The sequence below is a fragment of the Phaethon aethereus genome (genome assembly GCF_964289735.1).
Source record: "Phaethon aethereus genome assembly, chromosome: Z".
Lineage (NCBI taxonomy): Eukaryota > Metazoa > Chordata > Aves > Phaethontiformes > Phaethontidae > Phaethon > Phaethon aethereus.
In genome coordinates this window covers 43,444,495-43,463,742 of record NC_138577.1, presented here as the reverse complement: position 1 = coordinate 43,463,742, position 19,248 = coordinate 43,444,495, and the positions used below count along the sequence as shown (strand labels likewise).

Here is a 19,248-nt window from a genome sequence, read left to right as displayed (position 1 = left end):
TTAGTAATGAATACATTCATCATCTGTGGGAAGATTACTCAGCAAGGTAAACTGTTTTGACTAAAAGACAGGAAGAATCAAGAGCGTCATCCTGTGTTCTGACTTAAGTGAATTGTCTAGAAAGTCTTCCCTAGATTGAAACCACAAAATTTCTCAAGCTATCTGATACAAAGACTTGATGTTTGGCTCACTGAAGCTGGTGTTTGGTACTTAGGGCACTAGTGATACAGATTAAAAAGTGGCCTAAGCTTTGGAATATAAAGTTCTTTCTACAAAGTTCCCCAAAAATCAGATGATACTGTGTGTACAAATGTGAGTTCTGGGGAACGTGATTTCAAGGTCTAGAGAAAAGCAAGCCCTTGGAATTAAGCTCTTCGGGTATGTTTTTAAAAAACAAAAAGCTTAACAAATAGTAGAGTCCTTTATGTGGCTTTACTCAGCCCACATCTAAAGGCTGCTCCTTTAAATTCCGTCAAGATACCAAGATAGTAGTAGATTTGCCTCTTACAAGTCCTTTGAGACCTTTTTCAGAGGCACGACCTGATAGCAGCAAGACAGATGGGTTCTGACAGATAGACGGAGGTAGAACACATTCTATAATCAGTGACCTGATTTTCACTACTTGGAAATAAATTCAGAGAGCTAGCTATCAGGTCTTTCAAGATGATTTTCTAACACTTTTTAAATGCAAGGCTTAAAGCCCAAACAAATGAAAATTCATTTGCTTGCAACCTACTTATAAGCACTATAGAAACCTATCTTAAAACTCAGGACTGGGAGGTGGTCAGGAATGCAGTATGACATAACCTTTTGTAAGCAGCATGATCACACTAGAGAAAATAAGAATAAAACTAGATAGGAAATTCTTTGGGATCTCCCTCACCTTGCAAAAAGTAGGATGAAAAAGATAAAACTAAAAGAAACTATATGGTACAAGATACATGCCAACATTAAAGGAGAACTAAAACAAAACAAAAAACCCTTCTTGTGAAAAGCACTCCAATTCAGCCAAACAACTGAAGGGGACGAACATGAATGGGTCTTCTGATTCTGTAAGTCTGAATAACAATCATACAAGCATCCAAATGTGGATGTACATACAGACAACTAGAAGAAAAAAAAACACATTTATGGATTCCTGTTCAGAGTTTTGATTTAGAAGTACCATATCTATCACTGCAGCAACTGTGTTCACACCATACTTAATATACTCCACAAACAAACAAAAAAAAAATCCTTTCAAGCACTGCCGTGAGAAATGGCTGATGTTCATGAAGTTTAATTGTCAATACATTATTTGATATTCTAATCTTCAGATTCTGATTACTTTTTGTCACATTGATTATTAATGGAGAAAGATCACCTCATTTGATTTCAGAGAACCTATACAGATTTCACTTCAGTCTCCTGGAATGATGCACAGATACTACACTGAAAACTCAGAAGCACATTAACCTAGGAAAAAAAAGGCTAACAAATTAAGTGTAACTACTCAAGTCACGTTATCTCGCGTAACTGTGATTATCTACTTAAATGTGTTCTGCATTTGCCATATTCCGAGTAACATTTGCAAATAGTAACAAAAGGTCAACATACTACAATACACGTGTTCAGCCTACATGATAGCATATCAGGAAGGAAAAGAAAAAACTAATACGGGGGGGCGGGGGGCAGGTAAAAGCCTGAAGCTTTGGGTATAATGACTTCCAACTTGACTTATGCTATCATCCTTTGATCATGTTTTCCACAGTAGATCTTCCTCACCAGAAGTAGAAAGAAAAATTTATCCCTGATCAGTTATTCTGAAGAAGCAGTACATGGAGCTATTTAATTTTTGCTTAATTACAAACTGAAACTAACTATGCCTTATAATAACAAATGTGAAATACAAGGAAAATAGCAAGACTGTTATGATGCACAATTCAACCACTAGGACTAAAATTCACCTGCCTAAGATCTCCAAAACCTCATGTTGCAGTTATTCTTAGACTCACTTAAATGATGAAATTTTACCTCAACTTCTGCTTGTTGCCTTGCTAGAGTGATGTTAAAAATATCCAAGGCCTTTTCGAATTCCTAGAAAGGAGGTGAGAAATTATTTTCTGACAATTGCATTTAGTTAGATTTCACAGCTCAGTTTTAAAGGAAATGACACTAAACAACTCTTTCAGTGCAACCCAAGTAAATTTGCTTAAGCTGAAAACTTAAAATAAACCTGGAAAAGAAAAGCATCAGTTTAAGTTTTTCTTCACTGCAGTTACTAATTTAAAAAATTATCTGTTTGTTACTACTACTCACAGAGAAAGGTACTTGATGAAGTTGCAAGTCTGGCCACTGAAAATTTTATTTTAACTTAGTACTGACTTAAGAACATACAAACATTAAAATTTAAGAAAATAGCAAGATGAACAATATTTAAGACTCTAATGGAAAACAGCTAACCTCTAACAATTTTAAGATTTCTTCATTAGGTTTTTTTGATGTTATCTTTGTTTTATACATCTCTTTATAGTTCTTCACTTGTTTCCTATGGTGCCGAATATGTTCCCATGACCACATTTGGAGCTTAGGTTGAACATTTACTTCAAGGATGCCATAAATAACATATTTCCACCTAAAAACAAATACAAATTAAGTACAGTTTACATTTATTTTGGTATACTGAAAAGACACCTAAAGCGATGCAGACCCCCACTAAATACAACTTCAAGTCATGAAAGAGTGAAATCACTTGTCTAATATCACACTTCTGATCAGTAGAGGAACCTAAGGATTTTACTTTTTTCCACACAAAGTTGACAAGTTGCTATTTCATAAAATTAAGAAGTAATCTTGTATTAAAATGTCCACAAATATATATATGCGTGTGAATAATCAAAACGTATCTGGAAGGAATCTTCTGAAAAGAAATCAAGTATCTGCCATCCATGTTGAAAAGATTTGCCTATTTTTAGATAATAGCTATGTTCTTGTAATAGTACCTAACATATAATGGCATCTCCTTCATTGAAAGAGAGTTAGGATACTAAAATACTATCAGACTTAAGTTTCCAATAATGGTCTTTAAGACAGCAAATGCAGGTTATAAAATATTGTGTCCTTACCTTAGGTTTGAAGTCCTCACCAATGTTTTTTAATTACTTCTAGCTTAAGAAAAACAAAAAATACCACAAGAGAAGACTTTGTTTCAGAAGGAAATGAGTTAAATGAGTTCTAATCTCCTTAAGTAAGAAACAATCCCTTGGTAATCATTGCAAATTAATAACTAACAAACTATTTTCAAAGTCTGAGGTAGCCTACCATGTCTTGGCATTGTTGTGCAATGGAACATCAGGTCTGTACTTCCTGTATGGCAGATTTCGCGTCATCATATCAATAGACTCAAGAAGCTCCATAACACTGAAGTACTAAAAAAAAAAAAAAAAAAAAAAATTCAAACTGAGTGTTATTGTCTTTCTGAGAATGTGAATCAAGCTTCTGTTTAAAGAGAAAATAACTTACAAAGAAAAACAAGACTATAAAGTGTATCAATTCTGCATGTTTATGACAAAATTTCAGACTGCTTTTCTTATTATTCTTGCAAACTAACTTTTTTACCACATTATATATAACTTCAGAAAAGTAGTTTATACCTGTGGCTTATTGAATTCAACAGTTATATCCTGTAAATTTACATCTAAATCCATTTTCGGTGATGAAAAGTCAACATCAGATCGAGGATTCATGAGGAGTTTGGCTCTAGCTGAAATTGGGCGGAATACTAAAAACCAGAAGTTGATAGAAAAAGAACAATTAAATTATTTAAGACAGCTATAAATGATACATGATACTTATCAGCTCAAGTTATGCCAGATTATTCATTTAAAAATGATCGACTTCAAAACATGAAGACTTCCTAACTTTCAGCTTAAAATATAATACAATCTATACTGAATTTCTAGTTTCATTCTGGCAACATTTGTGGAACATTTTCAAAAAATTTCCTGTATGCAATACTGCATGGCAGGTATTTCAATTAATAGTTTATATTTGCAACAAATCTAACTTTTTTGGCTATAAGCTATTTGTAGGACAAGATAGTTTCAAACCAAGCACTTATTTCACTATAATAACCCTTCTTCCCTAAGGATTTTTTTTTTAATGTTACTGTTTGATAAGTCATACTCACAAAAGTGGATAAAACCAAACATTCTACATTTCTATATCCAAGCCCAAGTAAGCACGGAAAAAAGTCAATATGAATCCTACATAAAACAGAGCACATGACATGAGAAATATTCAGAGCAGAAATGTTTTAACTGTTCCACAATTTGGCAATGTCAGGCATTCAATATGGCCTTCAGAAGCCATATTTCGTGCAATTTTCCCATCTATTTCAGCAATTGATCCAACAATAAGAATTTGCATATTACTTGAATTTGAATAGATCATATTTTTATTAAATGAAGTTCCTTTGATTTCAACAGAAATCCTGATTGACCATCTGCATACCAAATATTCTAAATTCACTGAAAGGTTCATACAAGTGGAAATAGGCATTTTTGCAAGGTGAAACAATATTTACATTAATTTATCTTTGTTTCATTTTAAGCCCTGTATTTCTTGTGAAGCTTATTTTACTTTTATCTACACATTTTATGTGATAGTATTTATTTAATTTTCTCTCTGTATTTAGCTTCCTAAATTTTATTTTCCTGAGCTATGTGTAAGTATGCTTGCATTTAGAGCAAATGACAGAAGCAGACTTTGTGCTTACTACCTTTCTAACAATGTCCCAAATCTAAAGAGTTGCTCTGAAAATGCCAGAATTTACCACAGAGTATCAGCATGATGTAATTCTTTAACTATCTGCATCTCTGATGGCACTTCTAAATTTTAAGAGTGTAAACCTGAATCCTGACATATTGCATACTATTTTGAACTTCTACGTAAAGTTTTAGACAACTGATGATGTCTAAACTTATTTTCTTGTAAAAAGAGTCAAAGCTAGCAACTGAAAAAGATAGATAACAAATCAGAATAATTACTGGCACTCAAATAAAGAGGTACAAAAGGTGTCCTCTTTCAGGCAAAGGCAGCAAGAAAAACCCATAAAATTAACAGTGCCCTTTTTAACCCTGGCTGTAGCAAACTGAGGACTTGTTTGCTAGAGAACAAGCGACTTCAAAGGTCATTCTGCCTCGCAAACAGTTACTAAACCATCACACAGATGTGCATGAGAAATAAAAAACATGTATTTTCCATCCAATGAAAAAGTAAACAATCATCACTTTTGAGTGGAGCCAATGCGACTTTCAGACTAATGTAAGGAACACTCAAAGCAATGCAACTTGCAATATGGCAACATTAAAAAAAAAAAATTTCAGATGTGTGATTACTGTTTCCACCTCTAATGAAAAAAGATACACTTCACATATGGCAAGTAACCTCAAAAATGTTACTCTGTTACTCAAACCAATCTTATTCACAAAGTTTACATGATGCACATAGTATTGCTAAACTTTTTAAAATAAGGAATTATCAATGCATGTCAACAATGAGGATTTATGTATGACATTCCATTAGAATGAGACGTGACTCAAGACTCGTATCTTAATCAAAGGCTTTTTATGGCTACAGCTATGGTACAGTAATCACTGTCAGGCAGTTATTCCTACAAAAGAACTAAACTGCATTCCTTACTAAGATTTTTTTAACAACAGCCAAAGCAGCAACCTCTGACAGGCATTAAAAACGATGAGTAAAGTATACATGCATATCACAAATACAAATAAAATACCACTTACCGAAATCATAACCCTCTGGAACCACGTTGTGGCTGGCAATGCCCTGTTTTAAGTTAACCTACAGACACAATGGAGTTAAAAATAAGTTGCAGTTTTATTTCATGATAGTTTTAAAATATGAAGTGTTAGCATTTTAATACAGGTTTCAGATAATCCCTCTGATACACAGTACAACCCAAAATATTAATCTACATTTTAAACAGGGTAAGACTACTATTTTTAGCTAACAAAAATCACTGAACAGGAAGATGACCATATATTGTGTATAATTTTGTAACTGGCAAAGGACTTTTTTTTTTTTTAAACTTCCTCAGATGGGTGTTGTACTTTCACCACAAAAAACTTAACATTTACCATTTTTCCTAAGAAACAAGTAACAAGAAAATGCTCCAGGACATTGACATAAATCAAAGCAGAACTGAATGTGAAGCATGCTCCATGCTTCACAGTATAAGCTAGAATATTAGATACATTATCTCATGCTTTACTTACCAACGATTCATCACAACCACCATGGTAGAACATCTCCGATTTCACATTCCAGTAAGCAAAAAGGTTATCCAGTCGTACAAGCTGAAAATACAACAGAACACATGTATTAATACCTAGAAATTTCAGATTAATAATTTGGATTTCACAAAGTCTGGACGAATAAAAATATTCAGAATGTTCCCTGCAGACTACACATCCTTTTATTTTAGACCCTATACAGTCATATGGTTTCTTGATCTCACTTTCTGTGGAAGGAACTCTAATTCATATTGCTTTATTAGTAATTCTTTCTTTAGCGTACAGTTTATACTGTACCTTGTAGAACAACTTTGCAGTTTCATCATGTAAACATGGATTCCAATTCTTATCCGACGTCTGAAATGAGAATTAAAGAAAGTTATTCCAATATCTGTAATACACCAACATTCTATCATCAATGAAACAAACTCAGGGGGGGAAAAAAAAAAAAAAAGAGGAACATCACCATAATTAAACCCCACTGAAAATAATGGGATGCCATCTTCTGATTTGAGATGACTAAGCCATTATTTTAAGTGGCAACTTGGTAAGGCTACTTCGCCCCCACCTCCGCCAAATACATACATGTATGTGCAGTGACTGGTAGGCTGCACACAAGAACCAAAAGCTTCTTTAAAATTTTGTTTTCAGGATTGAAAACTGTTTCTCTTCACACCAGTATTATTTTTAGGCAGGCTCTTTGAAAAGAAATAAACAAGGGACTAGAATTCTTTTGTAATTCTGGAAGTAGCATTTCAGTTTCAGCCCAGCAGAAACATTATATGCTATTACACTTTTTCAAGGCTAATACGCATTTCAAGAGTGCAGTAGTAAGAACACCAAAGCTTTTGTTCACTGTGAAAAACTGTTTAGGGCAAGGGGCTGGAAAAAAAACTTTCAATGTGCTAGGAACAAGCATTCATAAGACAAGTGTTTCATTTAAGGACGTAACATTTACTTAGACATATTTTCTTCAAGATTATCAGTTACACAGCAAAAGTTACCAAATAAGAGCAACTCAGTGGAATCAGCATATTGCTGCTTCTAAGTAGTCTTCCAGAAAAAAAATTCATAGTCTATGATGACTATTACTAGCACTTTAAGGTGGAGCTTGCAGATCAAAGAATGGAACTACAGTTTGAAACAAGATGCCATCCTCTTTTTTTTTCCCTTTTTTCCCTCCCCAATATCAAGTAGTAACTTCCTTTCTTGAGGCTCATAGCAGTTTCAGTAAAATATTCATAGATTCTGAATAGCTCAAATCCAGCAAAGTCTGGTACTTGGCAACCAAAGTCTGGTATTTGGTGCAGCAGGCAGAAGATTAAGAACTTCCTCCCAAAGGTCTGTTTAAATGCTCTTTAATGGCACCCCCAGACACAGTATTTATGCTGGATTTGATAAGCAAAGTAGTTACCATAACACATCGCTCACGATTATGGGTATACTTTCATTAGACAGTACGTTACTAAACAGTACACTAATACACAAAAATGTAACAACCTATCAGTATGTATCATCACACTTTTTAGACGAAAAGTAAAATTACCTGCAAACTTAAATTCTGCAGTGAAATCCCAAATGACAAGGGGTTATTCCGATTTGTGATCTAATAGAGCAGGGGGAAAATACAAAAAAAGGATTATCTTATGCTATGCTCTAAATTTAGATTTGGAAATAAATAGCCAACAATAAAAAAAAATATAGCAAAGATCTGACAACTATATGTTCTTTGTACACAACCATATGCTTTAAATATTTTTATGATTTGGTACAAGCTTTTTTCAGTTTTCACTTTTAATTTTTGTTGAAGACTGAAATTTCCAACACTTTACTAGGATCCTCTCAACATGGAAAGCAACTAGGAGAAAAGAAATAAGAGTGGTTCCTAATTTTATATTACAACCCCTCATGCTGAGATACACAAAAGTACTTACATCATCTTCATAGCGAATATGGATGTTGGAAATTTTCACCTGAAGATTTTTGATAACCTGAGTGACTAGTTTTTCTACAAAAGTGTCTTGTTTCTCTTCTTTTGCTTTATCTAAGTTAAAGGAAAAGCATTTAGTATTTTGTTTGCATTAAAGTATTTTTAAAACTACACTAGAGAAAACAATAACGTAAAGAAGTTTGTATGATATTCACATTTTCTATTATGTTGTACTCTAATTGTATAAAAACCATTTCCATTCAGTATAATCTATAACATCTATACCCTCAGACTAGACAGTTTCATCTTTATTATCTGCTACATGAAGAATCAGGTTGTTCAGAATTATGACTTGTACCCAGTGATACCCAAGATGGCCAATACATATTTCTTGAAAGTACCAAAAGTTGAATTTAAGACGGTAAGACTTAATATGTATCCAAGAATAAATTAAACAGAATCTTTACAAAGGTGTAACTATAAAAATTCTTTGCTACTGCAAGCAAAGTTAAAGAGTTTCTTATGAAAGAAGAGGAAAGAAAATGTCAGGCAACATATGACACAAGCAAGCAACATTTCAAAAGCCTTTATAAATAACAGAACACATCAATGATTGAACGTTTTTATTTTCAGGATGCCTGTTCTGCAATATTGATGGCAGCTATACCTGAAAATCTGTAACTAATAGGTTTTTAAGTATCAAGAGGAAAACAGGAATCTAAAACACTTTAAGTGACAAATCCAGCATCTTTCTGGATTAAACTTAAGAAAGAAATAGCATCACTTTCATTAGTGTTTCCCACTTACCTTGGTCAGCTATTTTTTGCTTTGCTTCTTCTATCCTTTGCAATTCCCTTTGTCTTGCTTCCAAGAGTTGCCTGGCTTCTTTTTCAGCATCATATTTTATGCCTAAAAAAACAATGTAAAAGGTATAATAAAAAAACCTTACACATTTTTGGAAGATGTGAAAATTACTGCTTTTGAAACCACTTTTTGTTAATAGCAAAAAAGCAAAAAAGTGACTAAGTGTAAAATGTAAATTTAAAGACACCCTATACACATTATCTAATTGTATTTGCTAGGAGTATATACTACAAATAAAGCTCATAAAAACAATACCAAGCCATTCCAGATACTTCTGAAATCCCAACAGTCTACAGTCACTTTTTTCTTTATATTAACTTACTGGCTGTGGGCACAATAAGCAAATAAACTCCATCAAGAACTGCCTCAACAGGTTGAGTATAAAGATTTTGCCATGGTATCTGTAGGTTAAGTTGACCTACAAACACAAAAGAAAAAGTTTGAGGTATACAGTTAAGTAGTTCACTGGAGAAAAAAAAAAAGATTAGAAAGATAAGTGACATTAATTGACACAAAATCTCTGAACAGTTATTACATTAAACAGAAGAAACTGTGCATCCGAGGTACATTTCTTTGGGTTGTTTTACACACCACACAAATGAACATGAGGCAAGTTTTTCTATGAGCAGAACTATTAAGTCTACAGTTCCTCTCCTTAGTCCCTTAAATTATATTCCTTCTTCCTAACAGCAACCTCTCCCTCCTTGAAAATCCACTGCAGCACCCTCATAAACCAAAAAAACATGAGCAGCTCATACACAATCAGTTAGCTAAGTACTCCTAAAACCAGCATTTTAAAAATACATATTTTTCTTTATTTTTCTGTGGAAGGCAGTCTTTAAAGTAAGGTATGCGTTTTGTGAACATGGAAACCCTGTGGTTGCAGTGTTTCTCATTCTTCACACAAGTTCCAATTTTAGTAAGCTATGAAATCAGTCACAGGAAAATACATACTTCCAGGATAGATTTAAGGGAAACACAATAGCTTCAGACTTACTTTGCTTTAAGAAAACACTAATTTTTAAGGACAATCAACTTGCAATGAGAAAACTTTCCATATTAACAAAAACAGGGGAGGAGGACAGAAAGCGAAGTGGAAGGCAAAATCATTTGTGGAGTCTTGCTGAGACAAGGTATGAGATCCAGACCTGCTCAGCTGCTCATCTTTGATATGCTGGGTTCTTATCTCATTAATATTGAAGTGATTAGGCAAGACTCCAGTATATTTTAACTTTACCACCTCAGATCAAGACAAGGAGCTTCTTCAAACATTTTTTTTCAGAAAAGTCAAAATTCAGAGCATACAAAGCATGCAAATCAAGGAAACTAGGAAAATAACTTGCTTAGGATGCCTAGAGCCACTTGCAAGGAAAAGTAGTATGTTTAATAACTCCTGCATGGGTTTATGATAAAATGCAACTTACTGATATGTCCTGCTTTAACTTTAAAGGGCACATCCAGCTGACTCTGAAAGACAGCAGTTTAGAACATTTAAAGGTCACTTCAGCAACTTGGAAAATGTTCCCATATAGGAAAAGAAGATGATGATAACTGTAACAACAAATTTACCTTTTAACCACCGGAAAAAAAACACTCAATATAAAGGAACATGCAAGTGTTTGGTTACTGGCCTAGACTATTAAGCCATGCTAGGCTAAATACATTCCCAAGAGCAAGTGTCTAGCTTCATAAGCCATAGAAAAAAAGTCTTTCAGTACTGCTTTTGAGCTACCCATGTTGTTTTAGCAATTGCTGAGGGTTTTTTGAAAAACAAACAAACAAACAAAAGCAAAGCTAAATGAAGCCAGCATACACCTTCATCTTTACATTTAATTTCAAATTAATTAGACAATCCACACAAGTGCAGAGAAAACAGAACAGTAGGTTTTCACTTAATGCATCCTTAAATAAGAACCAAAAAAGCATGCACCACCCAAAAAGTTGTTCAGGAATCGTTTTTGCAACAGTTTTATATTTATTTTCACTAACTTACCAATGCATTTTCTTTTATTTCAAGATTCTTCAGTGCTACAGCTCCTAAAAATCAAAGAAGCCAATAAGTAAAACTACAATAAGCAAAGTAGTAGTGCTGCACACCAAACATCTAAGTCTGAGTCAGTGCTGTGGAAGACACCCACAACCTACACCTCAAATAACCATCAAAGATTATTAAGAACACACTGTTCACTCACCCTACAAAATAATACCTGAGATTTTCTCATGGAGCCTGCATGCCCATGGAGAAGAACCTAAGATTCCTCAAAGTAAAAATGCTGGAAGTTACTGTCACATTTTATAAGGACCCATTTTGAAATTAAAAGTTTGCTTCTGTTGCCTCGACCATCTGCTTCCGATGCTTGTGGAAATCTAGCAACATTAGAGTGAATTTTTAGCCCTCAAAAGTTCTTACATTTGCAAGTTATATTTATAGGCTTAGAAAAGTTCACAGGAAGCATTTCAGTAAATCTAATTTTTAAATGTCTTAAAACAACAATAAATTCAGTACCCTGTAAACACATAAAATTTGAATTGCAAGATCTGTTTTTACAACAAACTTGACATCAGACAATTGCCATAACAAAGGAACACTGGAAGGGACCAGGAAACTCATAACTTAAAAAAATGCACATAGTCAGAAGGAATGTCTTCTGCAAATTCCACTGGAAGAACACCTGCAACAGTTACCATAGAATTAGTTGTACAGTGTTAACAGGCGCACATGGACCAGACACCTGATACATCTGAGCAGGGGCATAAATGAGACTGAGGAAACCAGAAGCAGATTACAGGCCTAGAAAGGAATACAACTTGAGATTGCAAATTGAGATTTGATTGACTCAATAATGCTCTCCTTTTGGGAACACAAGCTAGAAATGGCCAAACATATGGGGAGACAGGAGTTCCAACTGCAGGAAATGGACTGCAATTATATAGCACTGAGGGCATTACACTACTGTTCAAAGTACGACCAATTTTGGAAACTGGACCCTAATCTCAAAAATGCATGCATTAGAGTAGTTGGCTCAAGTTGCTGAAATGCTGTGGAACAGCTGATCAACTAAACTAATCCACCCATCTTGTAGTACTGGCAAAATACTATAAAGTTTTTAATTATTTAATTTATTCATTGCAACAGCTATTATATAGATTTCTACTGGAAAGTGATATCTGACACGTGCCACCATCAGCCTCTCCAGAGAAAAACTACATGCAGAAGGAGGTTTTCTGAGAGCTGGTGGTTCTGCTTTTAAGCCTTACAATACACACATATTAACAGGAACATTGGAGGGGGGTGATGATGGTGGTGATCAAAGAAAGCATTCCCAGCAGTAGTTTATAACTACTCTAGAACTAGTCTACATTGCCTTCACAGGTAGTAACAGGGTGACAGTTTTTATATGCCATTGGGTTCAATTCTACTCTAAATTTATTCCATGATAAAGCTGACCCTACACAGACCATTTTAACACTCATTAGAGAAAGTTTCATTATAAGACATACGCACAAAAAAAGCATTTGCTTCTCCAAGAAGTCATCACTAATTGTAATCATATTCATGGCAAGTAATTCTAATGGTATCCAGAGCAAAGGTTCAGGTTTGTAACAAAATTACCATGCATGTCATGCAATTTTTGCATGTCAGTTGGGCCATGGTAAAAATGGTCACAGGCAAACTCTAAGACTACATGACACATGAAGCAGCTTAACTGGGTTTAGTTTCTTCACTTTCACTCTTGGCTATGTAAATATTACCTTTCATTTATCAAGGGTTTGGCACATGCCACATTTCAGCTGATGCACGGTAACTTAATCTGCAAGAATCTGGCAGCCCTAATGCTTCTAAAAACAAGGTGCTGCAAAGTGAGCAAGGATTATTACCTCAAGTACTGACAAAACAATATTTTGCAATAGAGAACTATAGCTCATTTTACCTGAGCACATCATAATGACAGAGAACAAACACGGTATCAATACTGTTTCAAACAAGAAGGCTTTGACAATTCTACATGAAATGTTGGGATTGGAAAGTGGGGTAAATAGCCCTTCACCATTTTTCCTATGCTTATTATTTTAGAATTAATAAGTTTAAAGGTTTTAGTTAAAATCATTAGAAGAGAAATAAATTACTAAAACTTCAATCATCTCCATTTTGGTATAAAATTACTGAAACACATTCACTGAAATACCCGTTTAGTTACAAAAACCTCGATTGAGGGTCTGACCACAGAGAATAAATTATCAAAGCACACAAAAGGCTACTACTGAAGCACTATGTTTTATACATTTATGCAACCTTTCTTTACCCAACATGTGAGAGAGAGTGCAAGAAAGAGATTGACCAAACATTCCTGCAAGTAAACATGAACTATTTCCAAAGTTACCACGCCTCAGCTGACAACCAATTCTAACACTCATGATTCAAAAGGCAATAATTGACTATGTTAGTATTCTCTTCCATTGCCAAAATTTAGTCTCTATCAATCTCACTGTTTCACTTGCAAAGAAACATAGCTCCAAGTGCAATTGCACTGAATCATGACTGTTGTGCAGGGAGCAAGGGGTAAGAGGTAAAGAGAAAAAAAAAGCCCTCAAACAGAAGCAGGAAAATCGGGGAAAAAAGGCCTGTTACAGGACATAACACAGTGTCTTGGAGCACTGCCAATGAATTTTAATTGCAAGAATTTCAAAATACGTCTAAGAGTTACTTGTTTGATTTTGTTGGGTGTTTGGGGTTTTTTTTCCCCCCTTCTTGGGGCAATTAGATGTTTCTTTGTTTTGACAACAAAAATGCATCCAGATAAAACTCCATTTAATGGGCTAAAAATTGCCCAACTAAGCAACCTTGAAAACTGTATATACAAGTAGTTGGGTTAAACATGCAGGCTAACAGACAAAACAATAATAAAAACCAGAACGTTTTCAAATACCTATATCTTTATGCTATATTATAAAGCAAATTCTTAGATTTACTGATCTCTGGACATTGTAAATAATACAACAAAATCAAACATTGTCAAAATTCTGGAATAAGTAGGTTTATACCTTTATTTTAGATACTCAAAATAACTTCATGAATTTGAGTGCATGAACCAACATCTACTACCAAGAGCTTAGCTTGCAAAAAGATGATAGAAAATAAGATAACACTCAGTAAACTATTTTCCCAAAGAGGCCTAACTGAAATCTTACTATGAATGTCAACAAAATTAAAGAGGGGAAGAAAATTAATCCACATAGAACGCCTGCAGATTTAACATATGTATTAATCACATCTCTGCTGTCTTGTAAATAAGAATGGGGGGGAAAGCGGGAGCAGGCAGGGAAGGTAGCTGAAAGAAAGAAATTAAAGATGATAGGCATCAGAAACTGAAAATACCTCAGCTTATACCTGACCAGCACCCAGCACTCCTGCACACATATTTTAACAGAATTTCTGCTCTTTAGCAACAGCATTGACAGCTTGTGAATCCCTTTGATCACTTTATACAAACTGCTGCCTTCGCCAGTCATTTCCCACTTGTGTTTGTGGTTAATTATTTCTGTTCAAGCATACCTTCTGGAGACAAGCTGTAAGTCTTTGAGGACCAGAGTGTCTGCCAAATACCTCCTCTATTGACATCTATTGTAAAATAGGTCACAAAAGGCAGAAGCTATTAGATATTTTTCACCCCTCAGCCAATCCAAATTACTAATATGTATGGTGGGATTGCACCTGCTCTACCTTTGCATCTGCTATATCTAGACAAGGTAAGGTATGCAAAAGTAGTCATCTTCTATTATAATAAGTGTAGCCAGAAAAAAGTGTGCTCACAAACTTGTGTCCATTATCTGCTTGTATCATCCTACTAATGTAGCTGCTCCAATAAGAGACACCAGCTATTCAAATAACAAGTTGTGTTAAGTAAGATGTACTTGAGACATTACCTAATAAATAGGTGTGCCAAGCCTACAGTGAATTAGGCATTTTAAAGGGCAGTACAGAGGGTCTGGACAAGACACTGAATGAAAAGTTATCTAGACCCAGTCAGAAGAAAACACTGACAACATAGACCTTGGTGAAACTACTGTTTGGTCTTTCATAGTGTTTGTAAACCTCAATGACACTTCACTTCTTCTCAAAGGTAACTGTCAACATCTCACATTGCTTCAATTATTTCTTCAGGTATTGATGTATAACTTTATTAGATTTATTTGAATGCTCTAGACCTAACTTATCAAAACACTTAATATTTATCTAAGCCAAGGGCTTACACATTTGGTAATGCAGCTCACTGAAACTATCTTTTTAAGTGAAGACCAGAACAAGAGGTTTAAAACATTGTCCTTCCCAGCATAAGCCATCCAATAGCCTTCCTTGATGCCTGCCTAACACAGTCACTCTTTCCTCTGCTTCATACTAATGGAGTTCTTAAGGAATATAATTTCCTTCCTGTTGCATTCTTTTCTGAGCCTTGGCCTTTCCAGTATTGGCCTTACACATTCAAATTAGAACAACTTTTTTACTTGTATAGGTTGTCCTACGTTCTCTTTTCTGCATTGCCTTTTATATTTCAGGTCATTCAGTTCTTGCAACTCTCTCAGCCATGAGTCTGTTTCCAGACATCACATCTTTCCTCAGTATAGAGACAGTCTGCATTTTTATCCTTCAATATGAAGGTTTTTTTAACCAGAGGAAAAAAACCAAGAAACAAAACCAAAGATTTTTAAACATTTTTGTGGGTATTACTACATTCATGTATCTTGTTCGGAGCAGTGTCATCAAACAACTTTGCTACACAGATCGATTCTCAATAGCTTTAATACGGCACTTTGAATTACTCAAAACTGAAATGAATGTTAAGCGTGTTCATTAAAAAGTCATTAATAAAGCTGCCAAATTTACAGAAACTTAAACTATATAAAGTTAATCTTTATCCATGTATCCAGAGTCTACCAACAGGTTACCAGTCTTAATCTAAACAGGCCAGCTATGAAATACCACAAGGACATAACTCATTCCCTACAGCATGTAAAAAAACCTCCCTTGGGTATTTAATCATTCAGAGGTGAAAAAATATATGCCTTTTAAAATTTAAGATACGGATATATAGCACCTGTGCAGTGCTACAACATCCAAAAAGCACTGGCCATTTGTTACAGGGAGAAAAACCTTCCTTTTAATCACTGCTAAAATATTGAAATTAAATTGTCCTAAATCCATTGAAGACTACTACATGATTCATGTAAAATTTAGCAAGTTTATCATGGCACAAAGACACTGTATGAAAACACATAGCTGTAATGGAAACGCTTTCAGAGCATGCAGACAAGCATGTAAAAGTATTAAATTTACACAAAATACGAAGACAAAAAATAATACTATTTTTCTAAAAAAATAATTTAGTTGCATAATTTCAGTAATTAGGAAGCATAAAATTATCAGTAGACTTCAGATATACTGTGACTGTCAGTATCTACTAATCAATGATGGCCTCCATATAAAGACAGTAATCTACTGCTATTACTACTAATAGTTACTGCCTTTTAGATAGAGGAATAAAATTTCGAGGTCCTCCAAGATCTTTGGAATGAAAGAAATATTGCAGTTGCACACACCATTAAACATACTTTAAGTTGCAAACACAAGTGAAAACATCATGCAATAGATCAGGAAAAATAAACCTCTACAGTTGATGCTTCAACAATGCTACACAGTAGTTCTAGACATGTCAGAGGAAGATGTAGCTTCATACATCAATTCTCACACTAAGCAAGTAAACAGGCGATGTAGAGAAAAACTAATTTTCTTCTAGTACAAAGGCACTGTACTGCAGAAAATGGCATTTAATTTAAAGAAAAAAACATATTGAAGTCTCTAAAAATATCAAAACTACTTGAAGAGGAAATAATAGAAAAATCCCAAAAACAAGTTCCACATATATAAAAAAATAAAACAGCTGAATATCAAAACTCCAAAGGAAACATTAGTGAGATCTATTTAGGGTTTTTTTTTTAAACTGTGAGAGCTATTGTGCATCTGATCTGGTAAGAGTTGCCTCATAGAATCATAAGCTGCCAAGAGTAACCACCAGCCATCTACAGAGCTGGAAAAATAAGCTTTTACCTTTTTGTAATGTATAAACATTGCCCAAGGCATTTACAGAATGCTCCATATTTTACATTAATTATTTTGCTTGCCTTCCCTGAACAGAAAGAAGCAGCTATGATAACTGAAGAACTTGTTAAGTACACAAACAGTTAGTTTGATACACTTCTGCTGAAAGATGCAATAACTCAGCCCCTTCAAATAAGACAATAAAATAATCTGTAACAATCTGTAATAAATATGCTATATTGAGCCTTACTGCTACAGATCAAGTGTACTTTCTCTCCAGCAGTTATGTGTGCTAAGACTCCACACAGACATTGAACTTTGCAAAGATCCTACAAATGCCTTGAAAAACTGAAGGAAAATCACTTCAGCGATGAAACTGAATAAGGATGCCATTTCAGAAAACAGAAGTGTGAAACAAAAACAGCCAAGACGCAAAATACTCCAGGAGAAGCTTACAAAATATGCTTAATATATAGAGTTCCTAGAAATGAAATTGTACGTAGGGAATACCTCGAGGATGCTTCACACCTGCAGACATATGAACGCACATGTAAAAAAAAAAAACCCTGCACCTCTGTGTTTGCTTTTGCCGATGCTGCAGACACCTGGAATGTACATTCAAAACCGAGCCAGGAGTGATCACTGCACACGCATCTGTCTTACCCTTCTTATGCTATTTTACGTTGCCCAGACATACTGGAAAGACACCTCTGTTGCTGTTTTCTTGTACATAAGTTACTAAAGGGACCTCAGCAGAGCACATTCAAACAGAATACTTCCCTCCCTTCAGAACTGGCATGGTACTTTATTTCTACGGACTACTGCTTACCTCGCCTAACACAGCTGGTCACAGCCTCTGCAAACACCTACGGCAGTCTCTGTTCCCGATTCTTTAACGCTAAAAGCGACAAACACTCTAGAGGTACAGAGGACGGCACCAAAAAAAAAAAAAGGGCATGTCGCTGGTCGCTGCGGTTTGCAGACCAGCACACCACCGACCCTGAAACGCTACCAAAACTCCAGGCGGTTATTTTCAGTTTCTTGTTTCCGGGCAGGGAGAAGGCCGGTAAGTCGGATCAATTTCGCATCCACCCAGGCCGGGCCACGCCGCCCCGAGCCGCCGGCGGCTCAGGCTACCCGCCCAGTCCTCCCCAAACTTTCCGCCAGTGCTGTAAGCATCGCGCTGACCCCGACACCCGCAGGCGCCGCAGCCAAGCCATGTCCCCAGCCAGGAAAAGGTGGCGAGGGCAGCTCCATACGGGAAAATAAAACCCGTGCCGGCGTTCATACAACTTAAACACTTTGGACGTTTTTTTTTTTTTTTTTCCCTTGTTTTGCAGCTCCTCCGGGCCCCGCGGCCGCCACCCGCCTCACTGCCCACCCACTGCCGCAACCGGCTGCTCCACGCCCCCCGTCGACACCTCCTCCCCAGCCCGCCCGCCCCCACGACTATTTTTAAGCTGCCGGGCTGCCGGGCAGGTGGAGCGGCGGCAGAGCTGCCGGGCAGGCAGCCCAACTTGACGGCGAGCGCGGCACCGCCCGGCCCGGCGGGACGCCCGGCAGACACCGCCCCGGCCTCCTCCCTTGCGCGGGCGGCAGGGCGACCTCGAGCCCGGCCGGGAAGCGCCGCGGGGGTGCCGAGGGCGGCGGCGGGCGGGCAGGCAGGAAGGCAGGCGGCCTCCTCAGCGCGGCCGGGCTGGGCAGCGCGTCGCCCCGCGGCGCGGCAGCCCCCTACCTCCCCAGATGCCCAGCTTCAGCTGGGAGCTGTCCAGGTTCACCACGTAGTCGCCGAGGAAACGGTTCAGGACGTCCACGACCAGCGACTCAAACACCATCCTGCCCCACCGGCCCCCGGCGGCGGCAGCAGCCCCGCTGCTCCGTCTCCTACCCCCGCGCGGCCCCGCCCCGCCCTCCGCCACACACACTGCAGCGCCCCGCCCCGCCGCCCGAGGGGGCGGTCCCTGGGCGGCGCCTCTGCCCCGCCCACCTCCCGCCAGCCTCCTAGACGTGGGCCACCCCACCCAGGGCTCCGCGCACGCGCCCTGGGCCGCTTTACCCGTGCG

The 19,248-nt window shown here is 36.8% G+C and overlaps 1 protein-coding gene across 1 annotated transcript in view; it reads right to left on the bottom strand.

Moving 5' to 3' along the window:
- VPS13A (vacuolar protein sorting 13 homolog A) overlaps positions 1-19,020 on the bottom strand; it is a gene marked incomplete at both ends in the record, with an annotated part of 117,164 nt that extends 98,144 nt beyond the window's left edge. Inside the window, 14 exons of the mRNA XM_082013506.1 lie at positions 2,014-2,076; positions 2,443-2,614; positions 3,301-3,407; positions 3,633-3,760; positions 5,787-5,844; positions 6,279-6,359; positions 6,594-6,653; positions 7,843-7,902; positions 8,231-8,340; positions 9,034-9,135; positions 9,413-9,508; positions 10,515-10,557; positions 11,084-11,127; positions 18,921-19,020. Of these exons, the coding sequence (XP_081869632.1) occupies positions 2,014-2,076; positions 2,443-2,614; positions 3,301-3,407; positions 3,633-3,760; positions 5,787-5,844; positions 6,279-6,359; positions 6,594-6,653; positions 7,843-7,902; positions 8,231-8,340; positions 9,034-9,135; positions 9,413-9,508; positions 10,515-10,557; positions 11,084-11,127; positions 18,921-19,020 (1,224 nt within the window). The remainder of the gene's footprint in view (positions 1-2,013; positions 2,077-2,442; positions 2,615-3,300; positions 3,408-3,632; positions 3,761-5,786; positions 5,845-6,278; positions 6,360-6,593; positions 6,654-7,842; positions 7,903-8,230; positions 8,341-9,033; positions 9,136-9,412; positions 9,509-10,514; positions 10,558-11,083; positions 11,128-18,920) is intronic.
- Positions 19,021-19,248: the final 228 nt, after the last annotated feature.